The sequence below is a fragment of the Myzus persicae genome, unplaced genomic scaffold, assembly GCF_001856785.1.
Source record: "Myzus persicae strain clone G006 unplaced genomic scaffold, MPER_G0061.0, whole genome shotgun sequence".
NCBI classification, from domain to species: Eukaryota; Metazoa; Arthropoda; class Insecta; order Hemiptera; family Aphididae; genus Myzus; species Myzus persicae.
The window spans coordinates 532430-547588 of NW_019104022.1; the positions used below are offsets into that span (position 1 = coordinate 532430).

At 31.1% G+C, this 15159-nt stretch overlaps 1 protein-coding gene across 2 annotated transcripts; it reads right to left on the reverse strand.

The window, feature by feature from the left end:
• Window positions 1–4958: 4958 nt before the first annotated feature.
• On the reverse strand, window positions 4959–14339 carry LOC111037708. 2 transcript variants are annotated; one of them, XM_022320426.1, is made up of 19 exons: window positions 13883–14339; window positions 12283–12675; window positions 11991–12187; window positions 11688–11917; window positions 11397–11623; window positions 10310–11334; window positions 10014–10214; window positions 9704–9933; window positions 9306–9637; window positions 9067–9241; window positions 8764–8991; window positions 7726–8477; window positions 7571–7670; window positions 6979–7508; window positions 6128–6329; window positions 5951–6066; window positions 5761–5883; window positions 5325–5499; window positions 5092–5207 (listed from the first exon to the last, which is right to left on the reverse strand). In XM_022320426.1, exons 2-19 carry the CDS (start codon window positions 12646–12648, stop codon window positions 5092–5094), a joined length of 5325 nt encoding a protein of 1774 aa, XP_022176118.1. In that variant the 5' UTR covers window positions 12649–12675; window positions 13883–14339. The 2 variants fall into 2 exon arrangements, with proteins under 2 accessions (XP_022176119.1, XP_022176118.1); XM_022320427.1 differs by lacking the exon at window positions 13883–14339 and having other exon boundaries at window positions 4959–5207; window positions 12283–12648.
• Between the last annotated feature and the right edge of the window lie 820 nt (window positions 14340–15159).

Below are 15159 nucleotides of genomic sequence, written 5' to 3' on the forward strand. Positions count from 1 at the left end.
CAATAATAACACAAAAACATATTAATAAATAATTTGGTACGTGTAAAAACTATGCGACTGTTTTGAATTTCAAGTGGTTTTCGTGTATTGACAATTTCAGCCACGTAGATACAAAACAGAATAATTGTTTTTTTATTATATTATCATTATTAATACTATAATTTATAGCGTAAATCGCACCTATATAGACGTATACAAATACACATTAGTTACATTATAACGTGTTTTTCTTCAGTTTTTACTTCCCACTTTTCCAATCCGCCCAGTTGTATAATAATATTAATTATTATTGTTATAGTATTTTTATTGTATTATATTATTATTTATTATATTAAATAGAATGCCTGCAATTTACCCATTAGTTTGACTTACCTATACAGATACCTGCATAATATTATAAGACCATGTAGCCCGTAAATGAACCTAGTTAATAAAATATGTCATTTGTAATTTGTATTTTTATTATTATTATTATTATTTGATATATTTGTTATTATGATACTTTAGTGGGACCAAAATAATATAATATTCAGTACCTACTCTATTGTTACCTTATAGACCTAATCGTTGTTCTTTCTTTTTTTGTGTCGTGGCGAAATAGATATCTATTTAAAATATTTAAGTATTATGTTACAGTGTATTAATTTTTTTTATGTCTTGTATGTAGATCTATTTTGACGCAGTACCTACAGTTGAATATAATATTTAGCAGATATGATAGTTGGCACGCATTTCGTCATATTATTTTTATTGTAATAAACAACCGTTGTTATTCTGTTACGTTATGCTTAGAAAAATACGATATTAAATTGTTTTAGAATGTTTTGATTCATTTTTATCATTTTTAATATTCTGTTTTTGTTTTATTTATTGTATATATTCATATTATATATATTTAATACTTCAAGCACGAGAAAAAACATACGTTGACTGAAGTATTAAATATTCGAATGTACGGCGGCATTCATATTAATATGTAGAATACGAATTTGAACTTGTAATTGCTCTATGTGACTAAAATTCTAATAAATATATATTGCAAAAGTTGTTACAAAAATAGTGTTTTTCATTTGTATGTACACTGCACTGGCGAAGAAAGCTTTGTTATAAATAGGGCTCGGAATCTCGGATGTTCATGAAATTGCATATTTTTTTCTATTCGTCCAATTTAATTCTAACCTGGATACAAATTTTATTCATGTCTACTGAATTAAATAATACTATTTTTATTTTGCATATTTAATGGTTCTGTATTTTAATTGCATATTTTGGGATTTTAAAAACAAAATTGCTTATTTTATTACATTTTTTTTAAAAAACAATTTAAATAAACGAACTACAAAATTTTACCAGTCAACATAACTAAATTAGAATCATCAGGACTGACTTTGTTCGAATCAATTGAAGTTGTCAATAATACAAGAGAAACCCTCAAAATGGCTAATGGAAAAGTAGGAAAAGAAATTTACGACAAATTTCAGAACGTAATAGAAAAAAAATAAAGGATTTAAAACTTTGGTATAAATTTCAAAAATACATTCCGGTGAAGTTGATACTATGGAAGGAATAGAAGAAGATTTGAAGGTTGAGGATCTTGCATTTTTCAAATATGCTAAAATAACATCAGTTGATGTAGAACGAAGTTTTTCACGCTACAAAAACTTACTTACCGATAACAGATGCAGTTACAAATTTGAGCAAATTAAAAAAACCACAGTAGCACCATAGTGACCTTAATAATTGTTTATTAGCAAAATAAATGTGGGTATCAAAAATATTTTTGTTCATTTTATGATGTGTTTTTCCGTGTATATGAGGTGTATATGATTTGCGGGACCAATAAATAGCTTTCCGTTTTACGTTAGACAGGTTCCGTTTTATCAGGGGTTTAATCCTATGTTAAATTATAGAAATCTGCAGGGACCATAATAAATTTCCGCACAGAAAAGGATTCCATCTTATCAAGGGTTCGGATAAGACAGGTTTCACTGCAGTACTTTCTAGAGTTCTAGACTTTGTTGTTATGTATTGATATTTATTAAGTTCGTGTTGCCGATTAAGACGGTGCATTAAATAGGCAATATAGGTGCACTTGAGTATAGAATTAAAATTATACGTATCTTAACATCAGCAGGAGTTACAAAAATCTATGGACCTGTAGATAATAAGTAGACTCAATGTTGTGCTGTTAGCATTACATCTTTAATACAGAGTGAAATGGCCTATTATAAAACTTAAAGTTGGGAATTTTATCTTAAGTAAGGTATCGCGGCATTTTTTTTTTTAAAGCGAGATGTTAGTTTGATAATTTAAATATGTAATAATATCAGTATTATCGTGAACTTGGCAGTGCACAAGGTTACCGGGACCTTAGACTGATGGGCAAGAACTGTGTATAAGAACAGCATTTACGAGCGGCGTATCAACATCTCACGGTGACGACAGTTCTTTGCGAAAAAATACAATGATGTTGCCTAGCTTGTCTTTACAATATACAATAATCTAAATAACTATACACAAGCTCACGTGCAGACTGTGATGTAAATGTATAAACTGTAATGTACGGCTATATAACGGTTTATCTTTTGTAGCCCCCCCCCCCCCCAAGATTTGAACTCTAGTTGCGCCACTGCGTGCAGACCGTGCAGTACCAACAATAATCAATCTTACAGAACCGTTTTGCAGCTCAAATAATTAACCTGTACATCATTACTCTGTACCATAGACGTATAAAACAACTCTAATATAGCCGACTACAGGATAATATTGAAGTCGATCAGCCACATGCCAACAGGGCGAAATTGCATGGTTGATAATGTACATATATTCGTAATATACACACTATATTATAAATATGTATACTGTATATTATTATTATTATTATTTATTAATTTTCATTTAAAAATAGAAATGTATACGTACGTGTAAATTTATACAAATATTTATACTTATTATAATATGGCATTATCCATAAATGATTGTCTCTGAAAGCTAGGCTTGTTGTGGAGACAACTAGACAAGGTTCTTAAAAATATAGGTATAGGTATATTATCTGTTGAGTTATTTGTGTAAACGTGCTCTGTATACAGTTTCATGAATCACGATACCACATATGGTGCAGTACTGTACCACTAGCTGTGTATAGCCCAAAGTATCGTATCTTACATTACCACGAACAGTCCACATAAACGCATAGACGCATAGTGCAGATCTGCGGACAGTCCAAACTCCAAAGAGTTAGCCTATAAGCACCACATTAGGCTGCAGTCCGTAAAATCACCACGTGCAATACCTACAACCTACTACATGTGCAACTATGAATATTTTCAAGAATTATTTTGATACAATTATCGTATAAATTCAAAAAATCATAAATTACATAAACACTAAATATTAGTGATTATTTTTGTGATTATCATCACATTATTATTTCAACAAAAATATCCATATACATAATACATAGGTAACACCTTCTTTTTTTAAATGAACTCTTATACAGGAACCTACTTAATATTGCTATAATCTGGAGTCCCGCTTTAACCTAATTATATTATAATTTCTAATTATATAAGCTACCGTGTAACCGATAGGGTACTTAGGCCAGGTACAATAATAGATAAGTATCTAAGGAGATCAGGTCTAAGTAATAAGATAGAGCGATGATTATAGTATACTTAAACTACGGGATGAATATTCAAAAAAACAGTCCTTGAAATTATGTGATAATGCTACAGCAGTTACGATGGCGCATAAACAATAACAAATCATTGGGTTTATTATTATACAAAATAAAATATAGAATATAACATTTAATAATGCAGTTATAATTATACTTGATGACGTTACGCATAGGATAATCTAAAAAACCATCGCACCAGGATGTGCACTCATACAGTCATACCGAGTGGGCTAGGAGTAGATAGGGTAGGTCTATGTAAGAGAACCCCAGCCCCCGAAACCCTGGCTATATTCAGATGTGATCTGACCAGATGAGCCAGAGCACCTTCACACCAGTCAGTGTTTTGATTTCATTATTTTGGACTTAGAATGATTTTGAACGTTGAATTAGTTGGACTTCGAAAATATTCAAGTCAAACCGATTATTTTCTAAAACACTTAGAACAATCCTCTGAATCAAATATTTTAATACGGCGTCATATTCCATCAGTTAATATTAATAAGTGTTTAAATTAAAATAAATCATACAGTTATACGACATTCAACTGAATTCGCATTCATTTTGGTAAGTACGCCTCATCCTCTTCCTTTCGACGACACATGAAGTCGCAAGACCACTATCATATTATTATTCGACAATATAATGGGAACCTATGATTTGTTTCTCGGTCATAAAATAAGTTTTAAGATTTGTGTAAAACAAAAAATTAAGTTATGGTTTGGATTTTGGTCATTAATTTATTTAACGTTACCTCCCTACAAGGCCGTAACTGGAAAAAAATTTCGGCGGGGGGTCTGACATTTTTTCTAGGTATAGTTTTAGTATAGTTAAACAATATTCACCGCTAAAATGTTTCTACTTTTAAAAATTTCAGGGGGGGGGTCCGGACCCCTGGACCCCCCCCCCCCACCAGTTACGGCCTTGCGGCTCCCTAGTTTTTGACCCAGTTATGCCATTGAGTTGAAACATTTAAAAAAATTCAAAGTGCATGGGTAGGGTGATGTTCGTTTATTTAACAACAAGCAATGAAGCATCTACCTTATATCTGTTTGTTACTATTTTGTACGGATTATCATTAAAAATCTATTTCAAGAACCTGCAACCGATAGAATTTTAAAACTTATGCCACCTTCTCGATTTTTGGGAGAAAAAAATTCAATCAACAAACTATTTTTATGTAATTTTACAACAAACCCTTTAAATAAAGTTTATTGAAATCCTTTAAAGGATTTGAAGCAAACAAATATAAAACAAAAAAGTAGGTAACAATCAGACTACATACACAAAGTAAACATTTAAGTCATATTTAAACCTTATTATGGTTTATAATAAATCATGTCATTATAATATATTGTATAACAAATGTATATAAATAAAAAAATAATTAATAAGGAACTGTTATCCCACAAAGGTTAAGTATTTGATTCAGTTGGTCCTTGGCTGGAAGTGTCTTGATTAGACTGTTGATGAATGAACACAGGTCTCACATTGTCAGAATTTAATATTCGAGCAAACATTTGTGATCGTCCTGTAACACATTTTTTATTGGAGTAAATGTGTGTAGATATGGATTATTTAGGTCTGTTTCACATGGACGCGTATGATACATGACCATGTGAAACAGGCATAATGCAAAAATATAAACCTTTAAGATTGTGTTGTGATAATGGTATAACTTTTAGCCCTTGAAAAGATTTCAAAGAACTTGCAGGTACAAGTATTTGTTGAGAACCTTGCTGCACCACAGTGTAAGTGTTGGCAGTAGAACTAACAACTGCTGATGAAGTTGATATACCCGTAAGAGCCGATGAAATTTGTGCCTATGAAAATTAATTGAATTTAATAATATTTATATGAATTTTAGGTTTCAATGTTTTCTTATAACATTCCAATCACAATATCTCATGTAACATATTGATATTACCTGAACATAATCAACTTAATGACTTAGTGGTAAAAAAACTAAAACATTCCCCTATATAACTTAAATTTTTAAAAAAGAAACATGTTCAACATTGAAGGACATTACTGAAAAATAGTTTTCATCACAAAACTAAGTACTTTAAAAAAAATAGGCTTACTTTATTAGTGACTAATAAAGGTTTTCCTCCAATTTGCGACTGAACCACACGTACAGTTTGTGGTTGACTGGTATCACCAGATTTTAAACGATCATTTATAGTTGATATTCGAGTAGGTGTTTTCTATAATATATATATATATATTTAAGTGTATGAGTAATATAGTTTAAAGTAATTTCTATTTAATTACCTGTCCAATATTTGGTTGATTTGATGGCATAAGTTTTGGTTGAGCAACAGTTACCACTGTATAGTGTGGTTGACCACTTTTAGAAGTTTGTACACCAGAAATTCGTATTGGAGTACCTAAGAAATAAATAGATTACTATTATAATGATAATTTAGTGTACATTTTTGATAATCTAACCTGGAACACCAGATAATTTTCTATTTGCAAGAACTGAATCAACAGGTAACTGTGCTCTTTGATTGGACATAAACTTTCCAACGAGAGGCTTAGTAATTTTTCGTTGTACATTTTGAGTGGCTTGTTTTGCTTGTACTAACAAATTAGCAGTTTTTGCTGGATTTTGTTGAATTTTGGTACCACGGAGTGAGGTCAGTATTGGCTAAATTAAAACAAATCAAAACAATTATTACAAATTGAATAGGTATCACACATTTAAATATACATTTTATTTACTTAGTCAAATTCTGATAAAAAACTTTAACTGACAAATCAGTTTTATTTGTAATTTTATAAAATCAACATGGATAAGAAAATGTACCTTAACTCTAATTAATTGATTTAAAAATGAATGCCCTACATTATTCATAGACAAATTGAAATTATACTTGAAGAATGAAAAACAAAGGGTATAACTGGAACTTCTAGTGGTGATTCACATCTTGATTACATTAACATAAATTGTATTGTAATAATAATTTTAAATCATTAATAAATTTCTATTTACAAAAAATTTGCTACGCAGGAAAAAGTCAAGATATTTTTGATGACAAAACAATTATGTTTTCTTAATATTTTTATTGTGTTTTTATTTTATAGCAATGAGGAAATTAAGATAAGGCCTCTTAGAAATAATATGTGAATTTTCAACCAATTGATGGAGCTAACTAAAAAAAATCTTCCATCATTGTGAACTCTCAGTGTATGAATACAGTATCAATAACTAAATCATAATTCCACCAATAAATATCTATTTCATGTTTCCTAAGATATAATTTAAAATATAAAGATAAATAAAAAGTACAACAAACCTTAAGTGCAATAGGTTTTTGATCATTTCCTTGTTGTTTGACCATGACAACCTGAGCCTGTTGCCCTGTCTGTTGTTGTGGCCTCAGCATCAATAATTGTTGTAGTTGCTGCTGTGTTATTTGCTGTGTCTCTTGTTGTTGGACATTTCTTGGACCCTGTTTTAAGAATATAACTTGAGGCTGCTCAGCATCTCCTGATTCTGTCTTATCATCCCCATCAGTCTTTCTGATAATGACTTGCTGTTTGTTTTGTTGCAAAGTTTGCTGCTGAATTTGTTTATGCTGCAAGAGTTTCAGTTGCATTTGTTGTTGTTTCTGCAACTTTTGTTGGTGCTGTAGTTGAATAAAATGTTGAACAGTTTGTGGTTTAACAGCATCAGTTTGGTTAATAACAGTTGTATTTTGTTCAGTGCCAGAAATTGAATGATCAGATCGCTTTTGTTTTAAAACTAATATCTGGCGTTGATGCTCTTTTATTTGAGGTGGTTTGGTAATATTAAGATGATGATCATGTTGAAAATTTGTAAGTCCTAAGATGAAAAAAAATTATATAAAATATATCACATACATTTAAATGACAAATATAATATACCAGAAGATTGTCCAATAGAAACTGGTTGAGCAATTTGAACTTGTTTAGTTTTCTTCCTAGGGCCAATTGTTATCAGATCTCCAGATGATATCACTTGTTTCTAAAAATATATTTCAACTTTAAAATAATGACAAATAAAAATAAACATTACATACATTTGAGGAAATATTGTTTACAACCATTGTATTGTTATTGATAAATGCTTGATTGTTGCTGTTCATAGTTTGGGAAATATTAATCATTTGTCCACTATTGGATACAGCTTGACTGCTAACTACTTTTAGGCTGCTACCAGCCTTTGACTGACTTAAAATGTTACCAGCAATTGATTGACTATATATATTACTGGCAATTGATTGACAGGTGAAGCTATTAGCAATTGACTGATTATTACTACTAATGATTGATTGGCTAGTAATGTTACCGGAAAATGATTGATTAGGAATATTGCTAGAAGTAATAATTGAGCTATTACTAGCTGTAACTGTTGAAATATGGTTTGAAACAGGCATGGAAAATATTTGGGAAGAGACAGTACGATTCTGATCAACTAGTGGTGGACATTCTATGTTTAGCTCAACTGCATTATCAGTCATTTGCATAGTCTGTATAGGTGCTTTTCGATTTTTGGTAACTCGGGGTGTTTTTATTGATTGTTTTGAATGTTCTATGCTAGTCATTTCTTGAGTGACCCGCATGTCAGACAATACAGGTGATGTGCTCGAACTGGGCATAGAATCTGAAGTTGAACTTGTAGGTAAATCTAACATTGATAAAGATTCTAAAAGAACGTTGGATGTGGATTTTTTATTTGGTGTACGTTTAGGTTCTAGTGTCTTTTTTTGTGTTTTATTTCTTCGCCAACATTTCATCTTCACTGCACCTTGTTGTTCTAAATGCAAACGTTCTGAAACATAATATAAACCTTTTTAGAAGAAAAAATTTAAAAAAATAATTTTGATTTTGTAACCATATATTCAATATCTTCTAATAGAATCTAATATAATAAAATCTTGATGAATTCTCATTAGAAAAATTGTTTTATTTATTACTTTTATTTTCAACTTTGTAACTATGTTCTATGAAAATAATAAGTACTGTACTAATAAGCTGCTATTTTATTTTGTTTTATAACAATACAGATTATGTGCAATAACCTTGTATATTTAAGCCATGGTATATAGTTTACATACCAAATTCTTCTAATTTTCGGCCTCTATGTAAGTAAATCCATATTTTGCGTTTTGGATCATATTTAACACAAGGATCATGCTCATAATGCAATCTATCCAAAGCTCCACTGACAGCATTATGTAAGTCAGTAAGATTTGCTTCCATCAAGTATTGTGAATCTCTAAGTAAGGTACAAATATCACTTCGAGTTCCCATTCCATTTGGCAATCTAGCTGTCGCATCACGTACTAAAATTTATCATTTTAAGTAATGAATCATATTTTTTTTTTACAAGAGCATAAATAATCATGATAATAGTTTACCTAATACCAATATTGATATGAAATGAGGTCTATTTTCAATCAATAGGGAATGACCACGAGCTGCTTTATGAATATTAGATGAATTATAAATACCGCGAACAGGACCCACAACCGACTCGTAACCATGCATTTGGTAAATAAAAGAACGATGTGGTTTTAAAAATCGTTCCTTTTCCTTGTTTGTAATAAAAAGAAAATTGTACATTGTTGTTTTATATTAATTGCATATTTTAATTTACTTGAGCCTGGAAAATTGCACGTTCTTCAGCATTGGAAAGAGTTACTATCCAAGTGTCTAATAATGGTAAAGGTAAAGGAATTGTTGTATCAGTTTCAGACATTTCAATTGTTGAAATAGTATCTGTGGTAGATGGTATTGGTACATTATTAACACCAATCGCATCATCTTTGATACTTTTCAATTTTGAACTTATGTTATTCAAATTATGTAACCAGCACTTGCATAAATCTCCAAGCCGAGTGTCTGAATCTCTGCCAGCACCAATCCATTGATAAATATCTAAACTGGGCTTATATTCAATATAAGGAACAAAATCTTCAGGCTGCCACTCTAAAGAAAATGGTATATTAAATAATTAATTATAACATTTGTATAAGGAAATAATTACAAATTTACCAGGGAAATGTCCAGCTAAAAAACCTATAGCTGATTGAAGTGATTTAGGCCAAGTCTTTAAAGTTAAACTGTGGTACCAATCTGGGTTGTTTCTGTTATTAAATGTTGAATTCACCCAGTCAAGAACACGTTCATTTAGCGCAGTCATATCCATACGGTAATCCCAGTTAGCACAGATTATATCCCTTATAAGTGCAAAGAAACTAGAAACTATCTTCTTTAGTTGAGATCTAAAAATGTATACATACAAATAAGTAAAAGTTGTCTATAGGTACAGTTTAAATAAAATACAAAAAATATTTTAACATACGTCTTCAGATCCAAATCCTCATTACACATAGTTTTAATATCTAAAACATGAAAACCCTCTAACTCTGATAATGATCCAACATAATTAGAATCAGTTATGACTTTACTAGGAGTAGTTACTGGTGACAATGATAGCTGTTTAGAACCATAGTCACTTGGAGTTAGAGAGTGTAAACAAGAATGTATTGTCCTAGGTGGAGATCTAAATAATTCATAAAATATATCATAATGTTAACTCGTGATGACATTTTAATAATTAGTTATCAAAATTAATAGCAAAATATAAACAATACTTACTCTGTATTTATGGTTTGCACTGTACTAGTTAACATATCTTCTGGATGAAACTCTCTCTGAATGTAGTTAGGTTGACTGAACTTAGAATCTGAAATGTTTTCAGATAATGTTTGTGGAGAGAGTTTTGGTGATGGAGGTGGTGAAGGAGGTGGTGATGGAGGTGGTGATGGTGGTGGTGATGGAAGTGGTGGTGATGGTATTAATGGTGGATTATACTTTTCTTCAACATCACTCATTTGCTCTAATAACATAGCTGCAGCAGCTTGACCTTCTTCTGCTTTACGTATTTCATCCGCTGTTAAGCTGATAGGTTCCATTTTGATAGGGTCATTTAATATTAATTCTTCTTCGATTTTTAAAAAATCTGTTAGAATAGGAGTACAAGGATCTAATTTGATAGCATTCAAATTAGTCTTAATTGATTCTTCTTCGGCTATATTAGTTATAGAAATCGACGGTGATGATGGTGAATGTAGAGATGGTGAAAGGAGTGGAGGTGAAACTACATTTTGTAGGATTTCTTTTTTGATGTATGAAATACTACATGATTCTGATAGAGCTCTGTCTTCTTGTTTCGTTGAAATATCATGCAATTCGTCTAGCTTCATAGTGGGTTGTATATCTAATTGCACACGGGGTTGTACATCTAACTGCCCTTGAGGTTGTACATCTAAATGGTCATGAGGTTGTACATCTAACTGCACTTGAGGCTGTAAATCTAACTGTACTTGAGACTGTACATCTAACTGCACTGGGGGTTTTACATCTAACTGGACAGGAAGTTGTGCATCTAGCTGAACAGGAGTTTTTACATCAAACTGTACAGGTTTTTGTACATCTAACTGCAAAGGAGGTTTTATATTTGACTGAAGAGGTGGTTGGATAGACTGGGTTTGCTGTTTGACAGGTTTTGAACGCTTCAACCGAGATCGATCGCTATTTGCTGATCTCTTTTTCTCAGTGCCTGATGACACTACTGGTTTTATTTGTTCTTTAATTTGGTCAAATCGCATACGTTTATGTTCCTTAAATAAAATAAATATGTTAAAAAATTTTCTACTACATACATTATACTAGAATAACATACCTCTTCCATTTTCTTTTTTTTTCTCTTATGAGATTTCAACATTTCTTTATACATTTCATCAGAAGGCTCGAATGGATTACTTGTCGGCAAAGCAACTTTAGACAAATCTATTCTATCAGGAAAAGTTGCTAAGGTAGAAGTAATAGTTTCTAGTTCAGGTGAAAGAGAACTTTGTATAATACTTAAATTACGTCGTTGCTTTTTACCCAAACGAGCAGGTGGCCCTTCTAAATGTTTAAAAAATGTTTAATAATTAAAAACTAATAATCAAAAAGTATAAAAGCTTTTAACCTTGATAGTTGCTATCTGAACTTTCTTCTGAGACATCTCCTAATAAATTTTTAATATCAGAAAGCTCTCGGAAATATCTTCTTTTAACTTGTTGATGCAAAGTAAAACTTTTACTATCTTCGTTATTTGTCATGGGTTTTGTAGAAGAATCATTTAAACCATCAATAACCTTTTTACGCCCGGAAAGTAATTTTTTTAACATATTGAAGTTATATATACGTTGATTTTTTCTGAAATATTGATATGAAACCATCATTAAAATCAAAACATAAGAAAAAATAAAATTGTTGAAATAATTCTTACCTATACTCTCTCTTGAGTGATCGTCGTAAAAGTGATTTCATTTTGACAATATCAGGTCGAAAATGTCCATCTTTTAATTTATCATGAAAATCATCAATTGGATTAACACCAAACCGAAAACTCTGTCCACCAAAGAGCATTCTTAAGGTAATTTCTTTTTCCATTAGATCATTTTCAGGAAATGTAGGTAAAAAATTCTATAGAACCAAATTGTATTAATCTTTTGAAGTTAAGAATATGATTATTTTGAATTTGATAAAAGGTAAGACAAAAGCTTGTGTACACCATTTACCTTTAAGTGTTGCTTTTGTTGATCACTTAGGCATACCCAAGAATTAACAGAAAACAATTGTTTGAAAACTTCTTCATCTTCACACATTCCAGCTGGTAAACTAAGCTCAGTTTTATTGGCTAACACTGTTTCAGTTTTCAGAGATATAGTTTCGTCTTCATCAGCAGTACTAGTGCTTTCAGAATCTGAACCTGACTGACTGCTGCCACTACTACTTGTAGCTGAAGTACTGGTACTAGATGTAGATGACTCAGTATCATCATCATCACTATCTTCTTGTTCAACTTCAGGAGATGACAATTCATCTTCATCTGAATTAGATGTGGATTCTTGGGGCCAATGTTGATACTCATTATAACTCGACATGGTGATGATTTCGAACCACAAATGATACTAGAACAAATATGATTATAAAATCAATCATAGATATCTAAGCAATTTTTATGTTGATGTCTCAATTAACTACGATTTAAATTAAAATTATGATTCAAACTTATTTAAAAAAGATTTTTAGTTTTTATAGAATTTTAGTATGAAAATTGACTAATTCTTAAATTTCTAATTGTAAAATAAAATAAAGTATTTAAGTAAAACTTTTCTTTTCCTTGTTTTTTCTGACAGCTGAGGAGCAATACTACTCCACTGCTACCATTGTTTATCATCTATAAAGTTTAATTATACTTAGGTACTTAAAAATAGAACTTGTAGACAAATATATATTTTTGTTTGTAAATGTTAAGTTAGAAAATATTAAATAATAAACCTTTAATAAACCTTTGGTTTTAACAATAATAATCATGTGTACTAAATTCCTAGGGCATTAATGTATTATCTACCATTTGGATAGATAAAATAAATGAAGTAAAAACATATACATTATTTGACAAAATATAGTGAGATAATAATAGGTTCTACTTGGTTTTTATTAGAAAACAATAAATAGGTTACTACTTAAGTGTAGATAACATAGATTTAAATTATTTATGCACTTATTATTTTATAACAAATACATTTTATTTAAATAAGTCAAAATAATTGAAATTAATAATAATATACAAATTTAAGAACCAAGTTTAATTGGTATATTTTCATTTATTCGAGAAATAATTCTGAATAGGTAGTTATTAGGTTATTATTAAAATAACAAAACATAATATTTGAAAGTAAAATTAAACCAAATCTGATATTAGACATATTATGTCTACATTATAACAAAAAATAATTATAATTTTATTAAACAAAAGTACCTATTGTTTGTTGACTGGTTAATAAAAACCACTAAATCACATTTTTGTATACCTAATAAAATCATAAAAAAATTAGGCTGGGCTAGGTACTTTTAAATTATAGTGGTCAGTTTTTCTTAAATGAATACTGAATATATCTAAAAACATTTTTATAAGCTTAGATGTAATTTGAATTGATCTAAGTAACTCTAGTGGACTTGTGATTGATAAAACTGTCATTGGGCTAATGGTATTTCAAAAATATTCCAAACCACAGTATATCCGTTGTCCCCATGGACAAATCATAATGAAGGTTACACACTAAGTAGTGGGCATAATGAAGTAAAAAATTTATGATGTAGGTAAACACTTACCGTCTAGATGTTATGTCCAACGGAATCAGATCATCATGCAGTACAAGTAGGAGAACAATGAATTGGATTGTGGTGGTGATTCAATTTGATTCTGTCGAGGGATCGCGGGTGGCCAAGCAGTCGCGATCACCAAGTTGCTCAATGAAGACAAGCAGCAACCGGTTCTGTTTTCACTTCTTGTTGACGGACGTTAAATGGAGACTGAAGACGACGAACGGTCAGTAGGTACGACGGATTGGAGCCGTTGTCGTGCCGTGTACACACTCTGAGGACCTAACGTTATTATCGTTCGTGTAGTCCCGGCCAACATAATACAATATTAGTAAATAAATAACAAACGGGATGGGTAGATTAGGTGTAGTTGTTAGTGTAGTTCACATTGGAATATTGGATTCCCTCTCGGCGCCGAACGTCACGAGAGGAGCCCGAGCTGCAGTAGTGTTGTGTATAACTGTTTACAAACTATCGTCGGTCGGACACTGATAACGTCGCCCGCCACATGGCTTGGAAGAACAAACTTATTTGTCACTTACGCCATGATGCATGGACCTTTGTTGATTCATCGGCCGCGTGCCCGTGTTGAGCGTGTTCATAGGCCTCAATCAGTTATACTTAGTATTAACTATTAAGACATTAAGTACTAAGTAGTAACTAGTAAGTATAAGTCTATGGGTCGATTAGTTAGTAGTTAGTAGTTACTGACTGGGTAGTTTTTTTTGTAGTGGTTAGGGGCTTTATTTGGGAGGGGAGGTTGGAATAATTATTTACCCTATTGTAGATTTTATAGTAGCTATTTAGGCCGGCTGCTAGATTAATATGAGTTAATGACGTCAAATGTTTTCCGGAAATGTTAAAGGAAAGTTTGATCAATTTCACTAGTGCCCAGAAAATTAACATTGCCCGAATTCATTATAAGTGCGGCCTAACACAATCACCTTATACAAATTAATAGTTGGGAGAAGGACCTAGAATTTCCAAATGTAAACAGCCAACTGGCTTACTATGCATTATGTTTCACTCCTGTAGAGCATAGGTTTAAATCGTCATTTTTTTTTTTTGTTATTAAAGGATTTTTTTATTCAACCTGTTACAATATAAAATAGAACAATAAGAACAATTGATGAATTAGATAAATAAAAAAATTAAATTAAAATAAATAACGACATATTAGACCGAATGTAGGTACCTCCGATGGGAGGCACCTACGACATGAGTAGGGCTAAATTAGGCTAGCAGGTCACGACAACACTGTCTTTTAAGTCTTTTAACTGGACTAC